Source organism: Rosa rugosa, chromosome 3 (assembly GCF_958449725.1).
Source record: "Rosa rugosa chromosome 3, drRosRugo1.1, whole genome shotgun sequence".
Classification (NCBI taxonomy): Eukaryota; Viridiplantae; Streptophyta; class Magnoliopsida; order Rosales; family Rosaceae; genus Rosa; species Rosa rugosa.
Window position 1 is genome coordinate 11,699,224 of NC_084822.1, and position 23,841 is coordinate 11,723,064.

A 23,841-nucleotide genomic window follows, 5' to 3' on the forward strand; every position below is an offset into this window, starting at 1 on the left:
CATATCAGTGTATTATTTCTCCTCTCCAGCTTTAGCCTTCTTTGGCCTCCTGAAACTCAGTAGCTCCCCACCCATCTCAATCTCAATCAACAAAGAGATAGAAGACACAGGAAAGAGGAAAAACCCTATATTGGTCAAGTCTTACATGTAGGGTATCACGAAGCAATAATAGACAAAAGATAAACCAGTTTTGCAAAGAAGATGAAGAAAGCCAGATTAACATGCCAGAAGTGGAACATCAATTTCAGACATGGATTACATAATAGGGTTGGATGGAATGGAAAACCAGAGAAAATACCAGATAGCATATTGAGGTTGATGATGCCTGCTGTTTAGAGCCATTTGCAATATGAAGGTTTCACCGGCTGTTATATAAGACCAACTATTGAAAGATTCAAACTTGGATAGCAATTGAGACAATAGGTGTTAGACAACGAAATTAGACTACTTCTTCACACACTGAAGACAATTATCATGCTCTCTGAGATGTGAGGCTTTCTAGAACACACTTCATTCGATTTGCAATCAGTCTTCTTCAATATAGAATACCAAGCAATTTTAAATTTTAGGCAATCCCGCTTCTAGAAATGACTCCAATTTTGAACAATCTAATATAGACATGATTTGAAGAGATGAGAGAATGATGAGCATCTGCTCTTGAAGTGAACTCAGTTTTGTACATAGATACGTTTTCATCTCATTCAAGTTAGGTGCATGCATTCCTCCACCAGGAAACTTCAAAGGATTCAATATTAGTTTTATATTGTACCATGATGAGTACTTTGAGAACTTAAAGATAGAAAAAATTGAGAAAATAGTAGTTAGTTTATTTAAGCAGCTAGCCTCAAATCAGAAAAACACAGAAACTACAAAACTGCAAGGAGCTAGATGGAAGTTATTTTTGAATACAGAGGAGTAACTTAACAACCAAACATGAGTAAGAACCATACTATCATACAATTACATAATTAGGTACAAAATCAAATGGCAAGCCAAGATATATCGACACATTAAAGGGTTACCAAACAGGACGACAGTTCAACACCATACCTCCTGCTGCAGTTTGCTTTGAAAACTTGATCTTGATTGTTTTAAGCATGGCTACAGCCTCTTGCATGTTTATCCTCTCTTCCGGAGATTCTGCTGAACAAGCAACAGCTAATCTCATAATAGATGATAAGCACTCCCTCTTGCTCACGAACTCATGATCCTCCTCGGTTCCAAGTAAAGTAGCATCCACAACTTCAGCTATCGCATCCGCATCTAGAAAACTTGCAACCCATTGATTAAATCTCATGTCCCCAATGAAGATCTCATCGGTTGGCTTCCTTCTTGTGAATGTTTCCATCACTACAATACCAAAACTATACACATCCCCTCTTCTGGTCACTATTCCTTCCATTCCATACTCTACATTATAAAATTGATTTAATACAAAAAAAAAAAAAAAAAAACTTTAATAATTAAGGACAACATACATAGTTCAAAGTTAAAGTAATAACAGAGTACAACACCTGGAGCAGTATACCCAATTGTGGCTAGAGTCATGGTTTGAGTCATAGAATCTCCTCCACCCAAGAGTCTCGCAATACCAAAATCAGCAACATGTGCAACCATATCATCATCTAGTAGGTTGTTGCTTGGCTTCAAATCACAATGGACAATAGGTACTTCATAACCATGATGAAGGTACTCTAATGCCGATGCAACATCTATCATTATATCCAACCTCTGCATTATGTTCAAAGAAGAATTCTGAGAATACAACCACTTCTCAAGGCTCCCATTAGGCATGTAATTCAATACAAGACCTTTGAAATCAATTTGACTGCAGCAACTGATGACTTTGACAAGATTTCGGTGACGAACATTACTTAGCACTTCACATTCAACCTCAAAACTTGTAAATGCCCCTTCTAACTCCAAATTGAAAACCTTTATCGCAACGTCTATCCCATCTGACAATGTTCCTTTATATACTGAGCCAAAACCCCCAATACCAAGTAAGTTGCTTTCATTGAATCCATCTGTCGCATGTAGGAGCTCTATGTATGAAACTCTTCTCCAGAAAACTTGAGGTGTCAAGATAGTATGTGCTGCAGCTATTGCATTGTTTTTTCTGTGTAACATCAACATCCAAAATATGGAGGCCGCTAGAAGCATTGCTGACAAGATCCCCGGAATAACATACTTCAAGATAGATATGCTAGTTTTTCTTTTGCATGGTGGAACTTGAAATTGGGATCCACCACAGAGTCCATGGTTTGAAACAAATGATTCAGCAGAGAAGTTTTTGAAAGGACCGCCGCTTGGAATTTCTCCTTGGAGTCTGTTGAAAGACAAATTCAGATGCTTGAGATATGAGAGTGCTTCTAGAGACTTTGGAATCACTCCAGTGAAACTATTTCGAGATAAATCCAATCCTTCTAAGCTTACACAATCTTCAAAGGAACTAGGAATAGGGCCTTCTAGATTGTTATGTGCTAAGGAGAGATTGACCAAACTCACTAAACTCCCAATGCTACTTGGTACACTCCCAGATAATTGGTTGTATGATACATTTATGTATGTAGCAACTTTCAAATTACCAACAGCAGCTGATAGAGGCCCAATTAGAGAATTGGATGACAAGTCTAGTTCCAAGATATCTGTAAGTCCCCACAAGGTAGATGGTATTGTGGAATTCAACAAATTGGAATCTAAGGATAGATATCTAAGAGATGCTGTTAGATTACCCAAGCAGGAAGGTACAAAACCAGAGAGTTGATTCCCACCCAAATACAAAACATCTAAGTCTTCTAGTTGACAAAGTTCATCTGGAATGTATCCTTGCAATGCGTTATCATACATATACAAACCTTGAAGATTCAGTAGTCTTCCCATTGAGCTTGGAATTGACCCGCTCAATTGATTCTCATCGAGGGATAACAATATCAAGCTACTCAAATTCCCAATATCACTGGGGATGTTACCTCTGAATCTGCAATTTCCTAAATAAAGATATTGAAGTGATGCAGAGAAATTGCCGAAGGAAATTGAAAGCTTGGCATCAAATGGATTTCTTTCAAAGGCTAAAATCCTTAAATTTCTAAGATTTGGCAGACAAGAAAAAATATTAACTTCTGGAGTAGAGGCATCAATGGTCAAATTATTGAAGACCAATCTGAGGAATTCAAGGTTTGTCAAGAGGCACAGAGTGGTTGGAATAAATCCAGTAAAAGAGTTACCTCCCAGGTCTAGAATCCGAAGCTTAGAAGCATTGGAGATGGATTCGGGGATTACTCCACTGAGGTGATTCGATCCTGCAGTAAACACTTCTAGGTTTGGAAGCCCAAGGCCTATGTTTGCAGGGAGGCTACCTGAGAGCTTATTGAAGTTGAGATATAATACTTTTATTGTGGAGATATTGAAGATTGAGGATGGGATATGGCCATGTAGATTATTACCACCGAGTGACAATTCCTCTAAATTTGGAAGATAACCAATCTCATATGGTATAGGACCTGCAACAGTTATATCAACACTCTGTCACTATTACATGTACTAGAAAAACCACGTGAGAAAATTTTTATTTTTTATTTTATTTTTATTTCTTGCGTTTCTTTTTCTGAACATGGAAAGTGAGGAGAGAGATAAAATTGAGAGAGAAAAAATAGGGGGAGAAGAGAAAATAAATAGCTATAAAATTCTATTAGGAAATTAGTAATGTTGCTTTATAAAGTTCGTCAAATGTAGAATGATTACTACAGCACACAAATGTAAAAGGGGTACAAATATGTCTAAATTAAATCATTATAGCTAGGGACAATATATACAATATGATTATCAAAATATGAAATAATCATCATCTTTTGAATTGATTTGCTGAACCGGTTTATAAAAATATTAAGTGATAAAATATATGCAATTGATATTATGAATACCTGTCAAGCTGTTAAGCTCCAAGACTAATCGAAGAAGTTGTTTGCATTGCCCAAATATGGAAGGAAGTGGACCATTAAACTGATTGGCACCCAAATACAACTCTTGAATATTCGAAAGATTTTGACAAATATTGTCAGGAATTCTACCATTCAAATTGTTACCATAGAAAGTTACAATAGTCAAAGATGACATGTTGAAGATAGTCATAGGGATAGGCCCTTTTAAGGCATTGTATTGCACAGACAATATTTCCAGATGATTCAAAGTGCCGATCTCATTTGGAATTTCTGAAAAATCAACACACATTCCAACTGATATAAAAGATATGATATACTTTGTGCTATTCAACAAGAATAAACGAAATTTAAATATGGGACACGCAAGGTAACTAATTATCCATTTTAATCAACAAAATTGATGGAAGTCATACCTTCAAAATTATTACCATCAAGGTAGATCTCCTTCAACATTGTTAGGTTTCCGATTTCTCTGGGAATTCTACCTGTTAATAACTATTTGTTAGATATTGATCTCCTTACCTTAACAAGCTAGGGTGTCAATCATCACCATACATTGGTTACTTGGGAATAAATCATGATATATATGAACAAAATAAGATGATTATTAAAAATATGCAGCTGACTCTACGAATACTTGTCAAATAGTTCGAGCTAATATCAGTCGTTTTTATCTCGGTTAAGTGATGAATATTAATGGGTGTGCTATGTAATAAAAAAGAGTGGTTTACATTGCGACCATTTGGATGGAAGTGGACCGTCAAGCTAGTTGTAAGAAAAATCCAACTTTTGAATGTTCCGAAGATGTTGACATATATTGTCCAGAAGACTTCCGGTCAAGCTGTTTTCTAATAGGCTCAAAATAATTAAAGAAGACATGTTGAAGACAGCTATAAGAATACTCCTTTTAATTAAGGCATTGAAGTTCACTGACAACTTCTCCAAGTGATCTAAAGCACCAATCTCATTTGGTATTTCTTAAGAATTAAGAATTATATATTATAGTTGATCATCTCCATACAAGACGTCTAATTGAAGTTTCAAGTATGGGGCATATGCACGGTTATTTTCTCTTTCGCTAATCCTACAAAACCGATTTGTGACCTACCTACGAAATTGTTACCATAAAGGTATATCTCCTACAATGTTGTTAGCTTTCCAATTTCTCTTGCTGTGCAATAATTATTACTTAAAAAAAATAAGCGTATATTATACCTTAACATGCTAGCTAAGGTGTTAATAGATTAGGGTTCCTGATAATTTTAGTTCATACCTGAGAGTTGGTTATAACCGAGATCAATTATTTGCAGAGCAGATAAGTTGAAGATGGTAGCTGGTATGGAACCGGAAAATTGATTACCAAACAACCCGAATCCTTGAAGCTTGGACAAGAACCCAAACCATGAAGGAATGACTCCTGTAAACTTGTTGTATGCAAAGTGAATAAACATCAACCGACGCAGGCGAGCCAATTCCTGAGGCAAGGTACCGTGAAAACTATTATTTCTCAAGTCTAGATCAACAAGAAAAGATAAGTTGCCTAGTTGCGGAGGAATGGTGCCTGTGAGACCAAAGTAAGAGAGGTTCAACTGTGCGATTCGATGATGGCGTGCACCACAAGTGACTCCAACCCAGTTGCAAACAGGGGTGGTGGTTGACCAATTGGTAAAAATCATGTTTTGAGGGTCACTGGTGATACGGGCTTTGAGAGCAAGAAGAGCAGACCGGTCTGTGGTGCTGTTAAGGTTGGTTTGTGCCACCATAGTTAAGCACCTGGCCGCCGTACAACAGATCAAGTATACCAGGAAGAACCAAGTAACTCCCTCCATTTTGTGAATAATGGATATGCAAAGTGGGTGGAATTGTTAACCAAGACTGAGAAGAATTACAAGAGGAACTGGCTGGAGATAATTTAATACACACACACACACACACTACCAATTAAAAGAGGTTAGATGTCTGCCCTTACTAGTGGATGGAATAATCAATCCAATAGAAGGTTCATAGTGGGATTAGTGGCTAGACTTCATTTGTGGTGAGAGTGATGGAAATGCAGGAAAGACAAGCTCAAAGACTTGATTAGTTATAGATAAGAGTGGATGGGATCATCAATCCAATAGAAGGTTCATAATGGCTAGACTTCATTGGAGAATGTAGTGGAATTGACAAGCTTAAAGACTTGAACAACAAATGGAACCATTTAAGTAGGACTTCAGTGCTCTCCTTTGTCGATCACGCTAAAAAAAAACTGATCGAACTTCAACCACGATTAGAATTCATGTGCATTGATCCCAATAGGCACACTTTTTCGTGATCCACTTATAACAAATCAAGTTAACCCTTAGAAATGTCTGATTCACATCACCACATGTTCATTATGCATATAGTTGACAAGTAGATGAACCCACAATGTTCTGTAGATAACAAAAACTACATAAGTCCAAGCAATATAGACGTAGACATGCAATAGAAACTACATATAAGTCCAAGTAAAAATCTATATATATATTATCAAACGTTGTGTAAAAACATAGAATGAAAAATTATTGTACCCAACTAGTTTGGAGTACATTCCTGCTGCGTAACTTTGCTTCAAGATGATAGAGGCTTATTCACCAATTTGATAGCCACATACATTGATCCATCAGACTTGCTCAACTAAAATAACAAGAAATGCCTATTTTGTAAATGGCAAAGGTTCTCACCGGCCTGCTGTATAGTTTGAAACTTCGAATATCATTCTGGTAATATCTTGTCCTAGTATGACTTGGAGTATCCACGGACAAACTATTTGGTCCTTTCCGAGGCATATTGAGGATGTCATAGTTGAAGCTGTCAAAAATAGCCAAACAATAATTACAGAACAATAACAATTCAAAACAATTCCTTACGGAAGTGGGGCAAACTTGACTACCAGCATCAATAAGTTTCAATTAATTAATGTTTAGAAATTATGATGGAAATCCTTTAATTACTGCTTGTAGGAATCTTGGTTCTACTAACATTTTAGTTGCAGAAGCTACTGCTTTGAGGGAAGATCTTCGTACTACTTTTCTTCAAAAAGTCTCTCATTTCATTGTAGAAGGAGATTCAAAGCTTCTCATCGATAGAATAATGGGTAGAACGTACATCTACTCCCTAGCGAATTCCCATCCTGATTAGAGATATCAAGCGATTGGCTTCTCAACTCCATTATATAATTGTCAGACATATCTTCAGAGAAGCTAATTTTGTAGCTGACCAACTGACATCTTTAGCTTATGAACATTAGAATCCTAAGGTCTGGTTTTCTTACTTACCCATTTCTGTGTCCCCAGCATTCCATTTAGATCAGCTGGAAAGGGGTGTTGTTTGTGGTTTTTCCTTGTAACTTTTTTTTTGTCATAAAAATAAATAAATTAATGTTTAACAATTTATAGAGGAATTGAAAACACAAATTAAGGCACATATAATATGAGATCCGACCAAACTGAACCCAAATGTAGGAGTAAAAGGTGATACACACCAACACTAATGAAACCTCAGCATATGAAACCTCAAAACACGTGTACCCCAAATGTAGGAGTAAAAGGTAATACACACCATGCTATCTCTTACCAAACTGGCTAGAGATAGTTTACACACGTTTACACTACTAATTAAGGGAGGTTAGCTGTCTGCCTTTAGTCCTTTACTCACAATTAGGATATGAAACCTCAAAACACGTTCAAAGACATGACTAGGTATAGATATTATTATTGACAAAGAAATGTGTGGATCAAATTGTTAATGGATGGAATCGTCAATCCAAAGAAGGTTCATAGTAGCTAGACTTCATTTTTGGAGATAGTGATGGAAATGCGTAAAAAACAAGCTCAAAGACTTGAATTGAACAACAAATGGACCCATTAAAGTAAACTTGAGTGCTCTCCCATTAAAGTAGACTTGAACGCTCTCCTTTGTCAATCAATGGCAGAGAAGACTCTTCTTAGATGGCCCCTTGAGACCAACTTGTAATGATTTAGTTTGCCTGTTTTTTTTTTTTTTAGCTCTCCATGTAACAAAAAAAAAGAGGCTCATCTCCTTGGTTAAAAGTAGTACGTTGGATTAAGAATTGGGTAAAATGCTCATATAATACCTCAACTATCATGAAATACACTTTTTCGTTCCTACAAATTTTTAGAGAGTTTGGTGGTACATTTACTATCCTTCCGTTGCATATCCTTCTTCAGTTAGATAAGCAAGGAGTGTGTGAGTTTGATCAGAGATATAGCAAGTGAATGAAGAGATATTAGACTTGTTTTACTGTGCTTGAAATTATCTATGACAAATTCTAAAGTCTACATTGATTCAAAACCTATCTATGGTCGGTGAGCTGTGATCTGTTGGTAAATTATAATTCCAACATTGTATAGGTCATGGGTTCGATTCTCACTGACATATGTAAGGGTGGGGTGGGTTAAGGGATTTTTTTTTTTTTTTAAAAAAAAAAACCTATCTATGATGTTCTATGCAATTCTGATTTTTATTTTACGGTATGACAAACAAAACTAAGTTGAATCGATAGTCTGGCTTTCTTATGGAAATTGAAATTGCAACCATTAGATCATCAAGCTTAAGCTTTTATGACAGGACCAAGAATGTTATCAAACTAGTACGTACATAACATGGGCTTGAAGACACATACAATTAGTATGCAGTTCAGGCAAAATAAAAGACAGCAGCAACATCAAATTCCAGCATCCTCTAACTCTCCACCGTTCTAACAAAAATAAGTAGCTGTTTGGCTCCAATTTTGCTGCAGCTTGTCAACAGTCTCTTTTCTTGCGCGGGCGTGCCAGCACCGTTCGGGTGCGGTCGTCGGGGGTGTCCCTTGACCTGACTTCTTTCAAGCAATTGTGGACGAGGAGAGCACCAACCTCGTCGTGGGATTCTTTGTGCCTCGTGGCGAGGACTTTTGCTGAGCTTCTTGAAAATCACAATCGATAATCGATGTTGTAGATCGAGCAGAGCGAGAACCACTGGGAAGTGAGGAGAACTTGCTAAAGCGTGACTTTAGCTTGGCTGGGTTGCTAAGGCGTTACCCTTGCTTGGCTGGTTCTGTAACCGTTGTGGTCGCGGCACTACCGTCGGCTCCCGAGGAGACTAGGACCGAAGCACGTTGACAGAGGGTTTGGTGGCACTGAAAGTCGGCTTCTGAGAAGACTAGGACTAGGAGTGTGATCACCGCTAAGAGAAAGAGAAGGAGAGGAGTTGCTCTTAGAGAGGTTGCTCTAGAGAGAACTTAGATCATCTTAGAGATGTTTTGATGTTGTGTTGTGAATGTGTCCATTGTGTTTCAATGTAACCTCTATTTATAGGCTACCATGCCAACTACTTTGGCATTAAACAAATGAAAGTGGAGCACTAATTGGAGATAAGGGAGGTGGAGGTGTAGGTGGAGCACTAATAGGAATGATGAATTTGGGAGATAAGGGAGGTGGAGATGGAGGTGGAGCACTAATAGGAATGATGAATTTGGGAGATAAGGAAGCACTTTCGGCTCCTTTATTCCTTCATGTATATCTCCATCAGAAATTCAGATTCTGGCCATGATGTCTTCATAAAAAATGTTCCACTATGAATCTAGATCATGCTGACCAAATTTCAGAGCTTTCTTCCATGTGGTTGGGCCGAAAATGCTGCTGGACCTCTTACAGGTCCAGTTTTCCAGTTTTGCTTCTGTAGAAAATTGGGCTGATTTTTTGAAGGCCTTCCACTCAAAAAAAGCTCTTGCACTCTTCATAAGAAATGATCATTGGGCTGTCTAGAATGGATCTGGAAAGTTTCAGCACATTTCGATTTCATTTGGTTAGTCTGCCACCCCTCCTTCCTTGTCTAGCTCGGTTTCTCCTAGCCGAAATGGGAAAATGTGCTAAAGTTGACTTTTCATGCTTCCATGCTTCCATAGTAGGCTTTATTCAGCCTCTAAATATATATTTCGAGCTTGTCGACAATATATAGCTTGAGCCACTGATATTGGCTCAATTTCTCCAACACATGCCTTGTCAGGCCAAAATGTTCATTTTGGGTCCAAACAGTAGCAATCGACAATGAACTACCATAGAAATTCCAAGATTTGAATATTCCTCAAGAATCTCGCACATAATATTCAGACATCTTGTTATATGTGTAATGATTCCTCTCCATTGATGGGTAGCTCAAGATTGCACGTAGAGAATTAAAAGTTTATTAGAAGTGCATCATCTTATTTGGGGGAACATGAAGCCTAGTCAATTTAAGCAAATGAAAGGAATTCATAGGTGTCGGTCCAAGTTAAAACAATAAATCATGGCGCACATTCTGTTAAGCAGTACTTTTAAAACCATTGCCAAAATCAAATTTAGGAGCAGTGTGTTACCATTAGAATCACTGAGACTGTTGGTGATTTGGAAATAATATCATTGGGTAAAGGACATTTGAAGACTGGAGCTTTGAACTTCGATCAGGCCGTTTGAAGATTTGAACTTCAGGAAGAGAGGGTAGTCTTTCAAATGGGAAAGACTGGTCATTCACATATTTTCAACCTTCCGAGAGAGACAACTCTCAGGCCACGCGGTCTCGCATTATCGAACTCTCGCGCGGCCCTGATTGGAGCGGGTTGCATTGCCATGGGGATTGTTACCTTGCTCATCAGCGATTGGCTATTGTGGACCCTGCCTCAGGAGATCAGCCACTCTACAACGAGGACAAGACCGTCATTGTCACGGTCCTCTCTTTCACCTTTGCATTCTGAAATTTCAATTCGGATGAAGATTAGGTTTTATTGTTTTGGGCAAAAGATGAAATTTACAGTTTGCTTGGCTAGAATTGGGAGATGATGCATTTTCATTACCAAATTAATAGAATCTGTTATCTGAATTAGCTTAGGATTATGAGCTCCGTAATGCTGTATGGTTTGTTTGTTTCATGATTATCGGTCCATGGGAGTGTAAAGCAACATAAATATGTTACTGTTGATTAACTCTAATACTAATAAACTTCTCTTTCCGGGGCTTTTACTAAGCCGAGCAGAGTTCAGAGTTTATAATTGGTTTGGCTGATCTATTTATCTGACTACATTGGTTAGCCATACAGATCTTTGAGACTTAAACATGTGTTTATGCTCAGTTCGTAGGGTGATAGAATGGGTAACGTTACATCTGCATTTGGAGGCTAATTAAATTTGTTAAATATACATAGTTACTAGATAATAGCAGAACCCAAGGAAGAGTAACTAGGTTGTTGGTTAGTTGGGCGTCTGATATATATTATTACTTACATTGCCTGGTATAATTATTGAAAATTTGCATAATGTACATCCTTTCTTTCTGCCTGCCTTATATCATAATATTAGCGTAACAGTTTAACTAGTGCTTTCTAGTAATGGTGTCTAATGCAACAGATATAGATATCAATTTAGCTTTTTGGATCAGAGCTATGAATGATCATCAGATATGTGGTTTGTTAAGAGAGATTTAAATGGCCTCCGTGCATCATTCTGCTTTTACTATTTAGCTTCATACATATCCTTACATTTTTTTCGTTTTCCTAATACTGTAGCAGGCTGTGTTAAAGAGACTTATGACAGATGTACCATTCGGTGTTCTTTTGTCTGGAGGATTGGACTCATCACTCGTTGCTGCTGTGGCTTGTCGCTATTTGGCTAAATCCGAAGCTGCCCGTCAGTGGTGGTCACAATTACATACCTTTTGCGTTGGCTTGGAGGTAATTATACTTCTCATTTTCGATAACCAAATCTGACGCTTGATCAAATGCAGTTTCTTTTTATATAACCAGAATGGTGTCTTCCCGTTCTCTCTCTTTCTTTTTTTTTCCCCAACAGTGCTTAGAAAATGCTACCTGCACAATTTTTTCATTTTATAAACAAGAAATGTCTGTTTATAACTTGGTAGACAACCTAAATCCTCTTTGAACAAGTATAAAAATTCAACCATGGCTGGATTTCTTGTTGTTTAGGCCTAATTGCATCAAAGTGCAATAATAAGTTATTAACTTGGTATGTTTAATGGTTAAGGGAAAGGTTCTTGTTGTTAGGGTTCAATAGCCTTTGCAACGCAAACTTTGGTACCGGGAAAGGTTTAGATGTACTTTCTTGTAGTCAATTTTTAACTAAGATATTGTCTTTCTGATACTTTTTCTCTATGTTTAAATGCTTTGCATTTTCAATCTTCAGGGTTCTCCAGATTTGAAAGCAGCAAGAGAAGTTGCAGATTATCTTGGTACTCATCATCACGAGTTTCACTTTACTGTTCAGGTAATTTATAAGGGATGTAAGAAGAATACTTTTACTAAGGCTCAAGGTGGAAATTATATTTTCTTAAATTTAGACGTCAGGTACCTTTTGCAGTTTTAATTTTTACCTTATTGAATATTTAAGGTTTGCTTGAAATAGGATTCAGAATATTCATATTAATTGGTGATTGGAAATACAAATTGCGTTCATCCTGATTTTCTCGCTCCTACTCATTCTACTTCTTCCGTGAAGTCTTCTCTCTCTCTCTCTCTTTTCCAATCTATCTCATTCTCTCGCTTTTCATCAATATTTTTCTACATCAGTAATCCCAGACAAAGGCCTGGATATATATTATCCCAAGAAATAATTTGTTTCTTTGCTTCATATTTCAGGAAGGCATAGATGCACTTGAAGCAGTTATCTACCATATTGAGACATATGATGTGACCACTGTCAGAGCCAGCACTCCAATGTTTCTTATGTCTCGTAAAATTAAATCTCTGGGAGTAAAAATGGTCCTTTCTGGTGAAGGTTCAGATGAAATCTTTGGTGGCTACTTTTATTTCCACAAGGCACCAAACAAGGAGGAGTTTCACCAAGAAACATGCCAGAAGGTATTCCATATAAACTATCTCTGGATTGTTCTCTTCTCTTGTTTTTGTGCCACATGTTTATGTACTTGCAATATTACTGGATTTTATTTTAGTACCATTAATGGCTATTATGACTTCTTTTTCTGACTGAAATTTTGTGACTATTCAACAGATTAAAGGTCTTCATCTGTATGACTGTCTGAGGGCCAACAAATCGACATCAGCTTGGGGTGTTGAGGCTCGTGTACCGTTTCTTGACAAAGAATTCATCAAGACTGCTATGGACATTGATCCAGAATGGAAAATGGTATAGCAATCATTAAACTTTGTTTTTTCCTCCAATTTTATACGCAGTTCATGTATTGTAGTGATTTGAAGCCTACTGACATTTGGCATAGTGGTTGCTCATTATAAGACTGTTGGGATAGGAACATCTTGTTACAATTCTATGAAATGATCTAGTACATGTGGACATTTTCCTATTATCAAAGGATATAGATATGCAACTATTTTCTCCCCATTCCCTCACGGAAGTTATTTTTCTTGTCCTTCATGACATTTTCATGTGTTTTATGAATTCTGTCATTTATGAATCCATTTTATGCTGAGTTGTAGGTGTCAGATATATCCTGATATGCCTAATCTAAAGGATGGTCTATGGTATGCTTAGTCTTATTAGATTATACCTTCAATGCTGTAATGACATTATCGGGATTGCCTTGTTTTCGTGCCAAATTGAATAATAATTGCAGGTTATTGTAATATTCATACATCTGAATACTTGCATTTGTAACTGCAGATCATGCCTGATCTTGGAAGAATTGAGAAGTGGGTCTTACGCAAAGCATTTGATGATGATCAAAAGCCATATTTACCAAAGGTTGATACTTTTTACTTTTGCCCAACCATTAAGCTAATCTTGTTATACAGGGTTATCGTTTTGCATGTTCTTTTATTTTATTGGAAGATTTTCACCTTCTTGGATACTTGCGCCAAATATTCAAGAATTAATATGTTTTCAGCTTTTCCACTTTCTCTTTTTGGGTTATAGCACATCTTGTACAGGCAGAAGGAGCAGTTTAGTGATGATGTCGGTTACAGCTGGATTGACGGCTTGAAAGATCATGCAAACAAACAAGCATGCTGCATTTTTTGCTTGCATTTTCATTTTAGACAGAAATTTTCTCTTTCCAACTAGGTCTTATATAATGTTGCCATGCCCCAACCACGTCCTGTGGTTAAATCAATTCTAGTTGAACTGTGTGGTCAGAGCCGGCTTAGAGCAAGTGCGACATGAGCGACGGAACAGGGCCCCCAAATTTTGGGGCCCTATTTTAAGTTCTGAGACGTATAAGATATATAGAAAAGGGCCTCATGACATAAGTCTGTTGTAGTTCAGTTGGCACTGAACATGAGCTTTTCTTTTCCTTCCTCTTTAGGTGTTCGACTCTCACCATTGTATGTCTCTTGCTTTTCTTTTTTCCTTCCCCCCTCTCCTTCCTCTATTTTCCTGGTTTTATTTCTTTGGTGGATACTGCAGTAGGGCCCCTATATTTATCTTTGATCCTTTGAATTCTTTACAATTTTTTATGTTTTTTGGGTAGTATCTTATTTATCTTCTTTAATAATTCAATTGTAATGTTGATTCTTTTAATGAAATTTTTGTAACAAAGCTTTAGTTCTCTTTCTCTCTCAATTTTTTTTTAAAATGATAAAAGATTTTTCAATCTTTTTTTTTTGGTCAACTGAAGATTTTTCAATCTAAAAAATAATCTTGTATTATATTTTCTCTATATAACAAAAATTTTCAATAGTATATACATATAAGACTGCAAAAAGAGGGCCCTATTTTTAATTTCGCACAGGGCCTCCAAAACTTTTGAGACAGCTCTGTGTGTGGTCCAGATTAAGAGTTTTGCAACATAACATCTCAAAGTTTGCATGATAAAATTAACCATTTTATGAAAATATTTCATGTTCGCTATTTCAAGATAGAGGTGCACTTTTGAAAAAACTCAACTAAGCAGACACTATAGATGCTTGCTTCTTCCTTAGCTGCATAGAATAATATTTCTTCATTTTTTTTTCTCTAACTGGACCGGTAACAGATTCGATGCTGATGAACGCAAGCTTTGTCTACCCTGAAAGCACTCCGACTACAAAAGAAGGATGCTACTATAGGACTATCTTTGAGAAATATTTTCCAAAGGTGAGCCACCATCTTTCCTCCCATCTTCTACAATGTCAGTTGACTGAATTAGATCGTTGTTTATTTACCTGAGTATGTTCAATTTGCTATTTATGGACAGCATGCTGTGAGATCGACAGTTCCCGGTGGTCCAAGCGTGGCATGCAGCACAGCAAAAGCTGTGGAGTGGGACGCAGAATGGTCCAAGAACCCTGATCCATCTGGTCGTGCTGCACTTGGTATACATGCAGCTGCGTATGAGGAATCCAAAGATGTAAAGACTGGAAGTCTTGTGAGTGACTCTCCACAGAAACTTGTAAAAGGGGTTGCAGAGAGTGGCTGCAGTAGTTTGTGTGGGATGAAAAAGGTATTGAATGTTACAAATGCTTTTCTTCTGTCGAAATTATGCTGACCATGTTCTTTTGGATTAATGAAACAATGTCAGATGATATATAGTTATATACTGTAGATTGATATTTATTCTGATTCTGTAGCAGCTGAGACCAGAAGGCCCTGTAGGGAATCCGTCATGACTGTTAGTAGTTTATATAACTAGGAAGGCCTTACTGTTGTCTCTTAGGTGAGACCAGACTAGTCAATGCTTATATTTTCAATCTGTAATTTTCTTTGACCACAACAGGATTATGTTATCGGTTCGACATGTATGCAATTTAGATAGGTTTCTACTTTTATGTTGTTTCTTCAATTCTTCATCTGTAGAATGCAGTTTTGAGTTTCCATTATTTTCTTAGATTATCGTTTTTTTTATTATTATCGTTCTTCCTATGTGATAATAAAAATTCCATAGTAAAACTTGAGCAGAACCCAGATTCAGTTTTTTGTTGTCTGAACCGGAGTACATGTTATTATGGAGACAGAGACTAAAAGAAGAGTACAAAGCTTTTTGAGAAATGGACGTCAATTCTATTGAGAATATCAATTACAATGAGAAACAGAAGAGTACAACTTGGAAGAGTATCCTTTGGAAACTCCAGGAACTTGATTACAATTGCTATTTCAAATATATTTTACATTGTCATTCCCCTGATACACAACTGAACATAAAAGAAACAAAAAAATTTGGCAGAGGACATGAGCAGCTTTGTTCCCATTGCACTTGAGCCTTGAAATTCTAAGTCAACTCCTCCGCAGACGTTTCCTACTTCCCTCTGACCAGCATTTGGCATGGACTATAGGACCCAACTGTGATCGACCCATCTCCGGTGCTAGCCCCTGAGGCGCATTCAAGTAGACAGCACCTTTATACATCCACTCATCTGTCTCATGACTATAAAACTCAACAAAAGCATCTCTGCATAAGGCGCATTTACTTTGATCCTCGTCCGCAGGAACAACCATTTCTTCATCACCAGTCTTCCTTTTCTTTTCGGCCGCGCCACTGGTGTCAGCAGCAGGTAAAACTACACCAGAAAGTAATGTCTCAGCCTCAGCCCCTGCGTCAGTAACAAGCCACATGCTTGTAGTTGCATAAAAGTTACGAGACGGCTTCTGCTTGCGGGTTTTGGACATACGGTTCTTTTTGACATGCCAATCCATATGGCTGTGTGCTGTTCTTCACACTTGAACCGGAGGCCACAGCTTTTACATTGCCTTGGCAGACCACCCTCATACAAGCCGATTACCACAGATTCGCGACGCAGATTTAGATCAAGGCCGGAGAACTCACATCCTACCACAGCATCCTTCTCCTCTTTCAGTGCCGGGCTTTGTTTCTTCAACGAAATCACACCTTGTGCCAGGAGAGAATCAATTAAACCAGGAGCTACTACTGGAACATAAGCAGCAGCATTTTGAACAGGAAATGCGCCTCGCTGTGGTACAAGAGGTACACAATTTAGTGGACTAGTACTCTCGAGTCCTCCTCTGCTTTGATTTTTCAATGAGATCACACCTTGTGCCATTAGAGACCCAAGCAAACCAGAGACTACTGGACCAGCACCGTTAACCGGAGATACGCCTTGCGGTGGTAGACGATGAGGGACAGAACTTGCTGAAGTAGAACCACCCTGCCCTTGAAAATTGTACCCACCACATGAATAAGGTGGCACCAGGGTTTGTGGAGATGGATAGAAATTTGGTCGAGGTGGAAGAAATTGGGGCTGAAAATGACCGACTGGCGGCACCTGGTTCCGGTGATTAGCCGGAAAAGGCATATAGCGTGGTGTTTGCCTCAAAATCGTCTCGGCCGAAATGAGGGCCAAGGGACCTGCGGTTGAATCGTCCTTCTGAAATTGCGTGGGCGTGCCAACTCGCGGCCGAACGGCTGAGCGAGGTTCAGATCTGATTTGCGCTTGTATCTGACTTCTTATCAAATGATTGTTGGCCGAGGAAGGAACCCTCTCGGCCGTTAGGTTCTAATGCCTCTGTTGTAAGGACTTCGGTTAAGTGTCAATCCTGACCGGGATCTTCTATCACGTTCACTTCTTGAATAAACTCAAAGGTTCGGGTGACAAGCGAGAGATCTATCGGGTGAAGGTACTCGCAAATCACGGTGAAAACGAAGGTGAAGTGAACTCGGTTGTCAAAGCGTTGTGAAATGATATGTGTGTGAACAGCGAATCACATTGACCCAATCCGGACCGGCCGAAAGAGATCAATGGACGAGAATTCTACGTTATGAACTACTCCTAAGTGCGATAATTAAAGTGCATGTAAAGTAAATAAACAAAAAGGCAAAGTGCTTGATATAAAGTATTGAATTGAAAGTAAGAATTAGAAATGAAAACAAGTTGTAAAAGATGAATCGAAGGAAAAGTACCTATGAGATAGTAAGAGAAAAGTTTGTGAGTAAAAGTTGTATATTGATTTGTTTGAGTGGTGCAAGACCCTTTACAATGATTTACAATGTGCTATATATACAAGTCAAAAACCCTAGCTAACTTGTCCTCCAAGACGTGGAATTGAAGTAGGATTCTCCTTCCTTCTAGGATTGATTCGTCTCATAACTCCCTGACTTAGTTGATATATGAAATCTTCACAATTGAAAACATTAATTTACCCGAACACCTTCCTTGAATAACTTATCAGCCGAATTATTGCTTGGGCTTGGCCGAACCACTCCTACTTTGCCTTGCAGCCCGTTTGTATAGTTGCTCATATGAACTCGGGCCGTCCACCATTATGTCTATGAGATTCATACTTCATATTTTGGGTCATGTAACCCAAAATCCCAAATCTCCATCGATGCATCCATCTCAACCATACATCTCGAAAACTTCTAATCTCGGCTGAATAGCCGAACACTACTTTTATTCCGGTCGAACGACTCAATGCCTCCCTAATCAACCCTTAAGTCAAAACACATGGGAGTTGCTAAAATCAGGTCCAAACACGTGGCTTACATGGACCTTGATTCTTGACAAAACCCATAGAATTCTTGATTGGTCCATAAGGACCTCTCTGGTTTCCGTAGACTTGCATCATCTTGAGAAATTATTTTGGCACCAGAATTCTCAAGAAACAGGAAAGAGGAGTGGGATATGGAAACTTACGCGAGGGGGTGTCTCTATTTACAAGGTTTGAGAATAGAAAACTAGATGAGGCGGTTGGGTTTCGGACTCCTTGTGGGATTTGGGGTTTCCCAATCCTTGTTGGTAAAGGATTTCGAATTTCCCATTCCTTTTGGTAAAGGATTTGCCGAAAGAGGCAAGAGGTTTATATACACTAAGGATAGCTGTAGCTATTTAGATCCTTAGTCTAACCAATTACAATCAATTACATAATGAAGAGGAAGCTAAGATCAAGTAATTAGGGAATACCATAAATCTGGACATACATGACTTAGAGAGGATTAATTAAGTGGTTTAACATTAGACCACCAGGAGCTTAAACTAGTTAAACATGAGGACAAAGAAGATGGTGCATTGCATATGAATGCTGAAAGACAGAAGAAAGAGGACTTGTGATAAATGTTGACTACATGTGTTACATTCTAAAACCTGGAGAAAGTATATATATATGGGGAGAGATATTGGACATGTTTTCATGTAATCTTGCTTCAGTTCTGATTTTCTTTTTCAATATATATATATGACATAGGTTGAGTCTGAGAGTCTGGTTTTCAACAACAATCAAACCATATATTAGATCCCAGTAAACAAAGCTATTATGGTATTTGACCAAAAATGTATCACAAACTAGTAAACATTTAATTCCCAATTTGTCCAACTCCCCAGTACTCAGAACAAAACAACAAGTTTTAGCATACTCAAGAATTTCATGCATAATATTCACAGAGCCAACAATTTCATTGTTATATCATGATTCCCTCTCATAAATGGTTTCTGGTATCTACTGTCCTTTGGTCTGCATTACAGAAGAAATTGCAATCTTCCCACCATCGAGAAAGTTGCAATTTCGGTTTTCCATTGAAAGCTGTCACTGAGATTATCAGATGAGGAGCTTAAACTAGCTAGACATTCTGGTGCTTCCTAAACAAGCTTCATTCATATGTGAAACATCATGATAAAGAATATGCTACATTACGTGATTAGATTGCTGAGGTAACACAACAACGGCATATAACAGTACAATGATTGGAGTACAACATACCGACACCTCATAAATCCTACGCTAGCTTGCAATGCACACCAATGATTGAACTGATCATCCAGCATCAGATCTAGTTCAATTGAGATTAACTCTCTGGGGGCTGCACAGAGCATGTGATTTTAGCTTTTCCAAAATTCTCATCAATTGGTTGCGATTACCAATACGAGCTCCAAAGAGAGGAAGACTAGTAATTTTGTGGTTCCGATTTCCACCAAAACAAGCCACACTACAATGCTAATAACAATCAGGATGCTAATCACAATTTATCCAATTGCTTTACACCTTTTTTGGTGTCGGTTAAACTATAAATTAATCCTTTGCGAGTGTTGTAGACCTTCACCTGCAAAATCAGAAGGTAGAAAATGTTTCACCTCCTTTTTGTCAAAGACATCAAAAAATTAACCCCAACAACTCTTTTTGTGGTACCAACTGAACTGGCACATGATTAATAAAGGAATCTATGCTGCTTGCTCTTGCAGCTCACTATTCAAAATAATTTTCCGAGTGCTAGTCACCTTTAGTTATTCATGACGAGTAAGAATGTAAACTGAAGCAGAGTCAAGTGCTATAATATGGTTTTATAATGAAGGAGATGCATGATTTCATGGTGTATATTTATGCAAGTAGAACTCCATAACTACAGATCAATCCATGCTATTTATATGGAACTGAGAGGTGCTGATATATAAATACGGGCTTACCAGCTAATCTGTTAGAGCTCTTCAGCACCTCTTCCTCAGTCATGAACCTCATGAGGTCCTCCTCCTCAATGGACCTACTCAAATGAAGGCAAAGTATATGTCAAAGGATCAAAACTGAAAAGGTGACCAGAATATCATTAAATACACACGTTATTAAGGTAGCATTTCTCACTTTGGAACCAAGCAGAGAAACATTAAGGAAAATGTGGTAGGCAGCAGCAGTTGCTTCCATCTCACTGGCAATCTTCCTGCAATTCTGTTCACCCCCTTAATCGTCCAACTCAGTACAGGAGAAAGTGGACAGCCATGCGGACCTAGGAACCGCATCCACCAATACCTCCATGGTCCTAGCTGAAACCTCTTCTATCTTCATTTTCAGAAGCTTTCCCATATCAATGTATTAGTTCTCGATCCTCTCCAGCTTTAGCCTTCTTTGGCCTCCTAAAACTCATTAGTTACCCATCCATCTCAATCTCAATCAGCAAAGACACAGCAAAGAGTCAAAAGACACAGGAAAGAGGATATTGGTCAAGTCTTACTTGTAGGGTATCAGGAAGCAATAATAGACAAAAGATAAACCAGTTTTGCAAAGAAGACGAAAAAAGCCAGATTAACATGCCAGAAGTGAAACATCAATTTCAGACATGGATTACATAATAGGGTTGGATGAAATGGAAAACCAGAGATAATACCAGAGTAACATATTGAGGTTGATGATGCCTGCTGTTCAGAGCAGTGGTGGATCGAGGATTTGAAAATGGGGTGGGCTACATATTCAAGTGTTTTTTTTTGGGCGAAGGCCAAATTTTTTTTTTTTCAATACAACTATGTACAACTATGTACAAATTTTGAGAGAAGAAGAAAACAAGGGCTCAATTTCTAATGGGTAATGGAATGGACAAAGAGGAGACTAGAGACTGGTCCCTAATTATTTTTGGTTGGGCTTCAACATCAAGACAACAACATTTTGATGATACTATATATAGAAAAAAAAAATTCTTCAAAATTTTCGGACGGGCTTGAGCCCTCTCCATCAACTATGTGGATCCGCAGTAGTTTAGAGCCATTTGCAATATGAAGGTTTCACCGGCTATTATATATGACCAACTATTGAAAGACTCAAACTTGGATAGCAATAGAGAAATAACTATGGTACTAATAAAAATCCTTAAAATCAACACTGGAAAAACCTAACAAAATTTGAATGACTAAATATTAAGTATGCGGACTCAAAGAAATTGAATAACAAAGCAAAAGTTACCTTATGACAAAACAGGGAAGTGGGAAATACTGGTAAAGAGAGAAAATAGCTAATTCCACTACAGATTCAGTCAGGACCATCAAAAGTACACACAAGGAAAAGGAAACTGACCAACCTAATCCAACAACAATAGAAAACTTATTCGAATTTCAAAAGTGGGATTATCTTATAAAACAAGGACAAAGAATGTAGAAGCTAAGCTAGCTAGCTAGGACTAGCTAGGACTCAATTGCAGCAAGCACCTAGAAACAATTCAAAGGTACAGGCATGTAAGCACTTTTAAATTTACTACTAGAATTAAATTTAGAAGCACAGACAGTAAAAGAAGCAACATTAGAAGCTCTTTCTGGTACGTACCATTGGTCTAGCAAAGGATATTCACAAGTTTTGCCACTGGCAAGTACTGGAGCTTAGAGCAACGAATCAGTGTCAGGTTTTTAAGAGACAATAGGTGTCAGACAACTAAATGAGACTACTTCTTCACACACTAAAGCCGATTATCAAGCATCTCTGAGATGTGAGGCTTTCTAGAACACATGACTCCATTCGATTTGCAATCAGTCTTCTGCAATATAGAATACCAAGCAATTTTAAATTTAAGGCAATCCCGCTTGCAGAAATGACTCCAATTCTGAACAATTTCTTATAGACATGATTTGAAGAGATGAGAGAAGGATGTGCATCGGCCCTTGAAGTGAACTCAGTTTCGTACATATATACGTTTTCATCTCATTCAACTTAAGTGCATGCAGTCCTCCACCAGGAAAAAAATAATCAAATTTAGTGCATCCAAAATCTTCTGAAACTTCAAAGGATTCAAGATAGTTTTATATTGTACCATGATGAGTACTTTGAGAACTTAAAGATAGAAAAAATTGAGAAAATAGTAGTTAGTTTATTTAAGCAGCTAGCCTCAAATCAGAAAAACACAGAAACTACAAAACTGCAAGGAGCTAGATGGAAGTTATTTTTGAATACAGAGGAGTAACTTAACAACCAAACATGAGTAAGAACCATACTATCATACAATTACATAATTAGGTACAAAATCAAATGGCAAGCCAAGATATATCGACACATTAAAGGGTTACCAAACAGGACGACAGTTCAACACCATACCTCCTGCTGCAGTTTGCTTTGAAAACTTGATCTTGATTGTTTTAAGCATGGCTACAGCCTCTTGCATGTTTATCCTCTCTTCCGGAGATTCTGCTGAACAAGCAACAGCTAATCTCATTATAGATGATAAGCACTCCCTCTTGCTCACGAACTCATGATCCTCCTCGGTTCCAAGTAAAGTAGCATCCACGACATCAACTATCGCATTTGGAACTAGGTGATTTGCAACCCATTGACTTAATCTCATTTCCCCAATGAAGATCTCATGAGTTGGTTTCCTTGTAAATGTTTCCATCACTACAATACCGAAACTATACACATCCCCTCTTCTGGTCACTATTCCTTCCGTTCCATACTCTGCGTATATAAGATTGATTTAAAAACAGAAAAAAAAAATTACAAAAACTTTCATAACTAAGGACAATATAGAGAATTGAAAGATTACTAAAAGAGCACAACACCTGGAGCAATATACCCAATTGTGGCCAGGGTCATGGTTTGAGTCATAGAATCTCTTCCACCCAAGAGTTTTGCAATACCAAAATCAGCAACATGTGCAACCATATCATCATCTAGTAAGATGTTGCTTGGTTTCAAATCGCAGTGGACAATAGGTACTTCATAATCATGGTAAAGGTACTCCAATGCCGATGCAACATCTATCATTATATCCAACCTCTGCACTAAGTCCAAAGAAGAATTCTGAGAATACAACCACTTCTCAAGGCTCCCATTAGGCATGTAATTCAATACAAGACCTTTGAAATCAATTTGACTACAACAACTGATGACTTTGACAAGATTTCGGTGACGAACATTACTTAGCATTTCACATTCAACCTCAAAACTTGCAAATGCCCCTTCTAAATCCAAATTGAAAACCTTTATTGCAACATCTGTCTCATCTGGAAATGTTCCTTTATATACTAAGCCAAAACCCCCAATACCAAGTAAGTTGCTTTCATTGAATCCATTTGTCGCACGTAGGAGCTCTTGGTATGAAACCCTTCTAGATAAAACTTGAGGCATCAAGATAATATGTGCTGCAGCTGTTGCATTCTTTTTTCTGCGTAACATCAACATCCAAATTATGGAGGTCGCAAGAAGCATTGCTGACAAGATCCCCGGAATAATAGATTTCAAGATAGATATACTAGCTTTTCTTTTGCATGGTGGAACTTTGTGATGACCTGGATTTCTGTTATTTAATTT

General features: G+C 37.8%; 4 protein-coding genes across 4 annotated transcripts; 1 reads left to right on the forward strand and 3 right to left on the reverse strand.

Annotated features, from left to right (window-relative positions):
• Nucleotides 1-298: 298 nt before the first annotated feature.
• On the reverse strand, nucleotides 299-23,804 carry LOC133736964 (probable LRR receptor-like serine/threonine-protein kinase At3g47570). Its single transcript, XM_062164587.1, has 4 exons — nucleotides 23,091-23,804; nucleotides 22,630-22,986; nucleotides 21,868-22,075; nucleotides 299-365 (listed from the first exon to the last, which is right to left on the reverse strand). The coding sequence occupies exons 1-3, from the start codon at nucleotides 23,737-23,739 to the stop codon at nucleotides 22,068-22,070; spliced, it is 1,014 nt and encodes a 337-aa protein (XP_062020571.1). The 5' UTR covers nucleotides 23,740-23,804; the 3' UTR covers nucleotides 299-365; nucleotides 21,868-22,067.
• LOC133736961 (probable LRR receptor-like serine/threonine-protein kinase At3g47570) lies at nucleotides 396-5,719 on the reverse strand. The gene is made up of 6 exons (XM_062164577.1): nucleotides 5,215-5,719; nucleotides 4,355-4,426; nucleotides 3,924-4,211; nucleotides 1,515-3,503; nucleotides 1,051-1,410; nucleotides 396-533 (listed from the first exon to the last, which is right to left on the reverse strand). The coding sequence occupies exons 1-6, from the start codon at nucleotides 5,702-5,704 to the stop codon at nucleotides 526-528; spliced, it is 3,207 nt and encodes a 1,068-aa protein (XP_062020561.1). The 5' UTR covers nucleotides 5,705-5,719; the 3' UTR covers nucleotides 396-525.
• LOC133737222 (asparagine synthetase [glutamine-hydrolyzing] 3-like) lies at nucleotides 10,251-15,658 on the forward strand. Its single transcript, XM_062164828.1, has 10 exons — nucleotides 10,251-10,343; nucleotides 10,426-10,668; nucleotides 11,505-11,666; nucleotides 12,136-12,216; nucleotides 12,588-12,809; nucleotides 12,961-13,095; nucleotides 13,588-13,668; nucleotides 13,840-13,925; nucleotides 14,889-14,997; nucleotides 15,098-15,658. The coding sequence occupies exons 1-10, from the start codon at nucleotides 10,251-10,253 to the stop codon at nucleotides 15,386-15,388; spliced, it is 1,503 nt and encodes a 500-aa protein (XP_062020812.1). The 3' UTR covers nucleotides 15,389-15,658.
• Nucleotides 16,114-17,150, reverse strand: LOC133737223 (polyadenylation and cleavage factor homolog 4-like). Its single transcript, XM_062164829.1, has 2 exons — nucleotides 16,526-17,150; nucleotides 16,114-16,430 (listed from the first exon to the last, which is right to left on the reverse strand). Exons 1-2 carry the CDS (start codon nucleotides 17,148-17,150, stop codon nucleotides 16,114-16,116), a joined length of 942 nt encoding a protein of 313 aa, XP_062020813.1.
• Nucleotides 23,805-23,841: the final 37 nt, after the last annotated feature.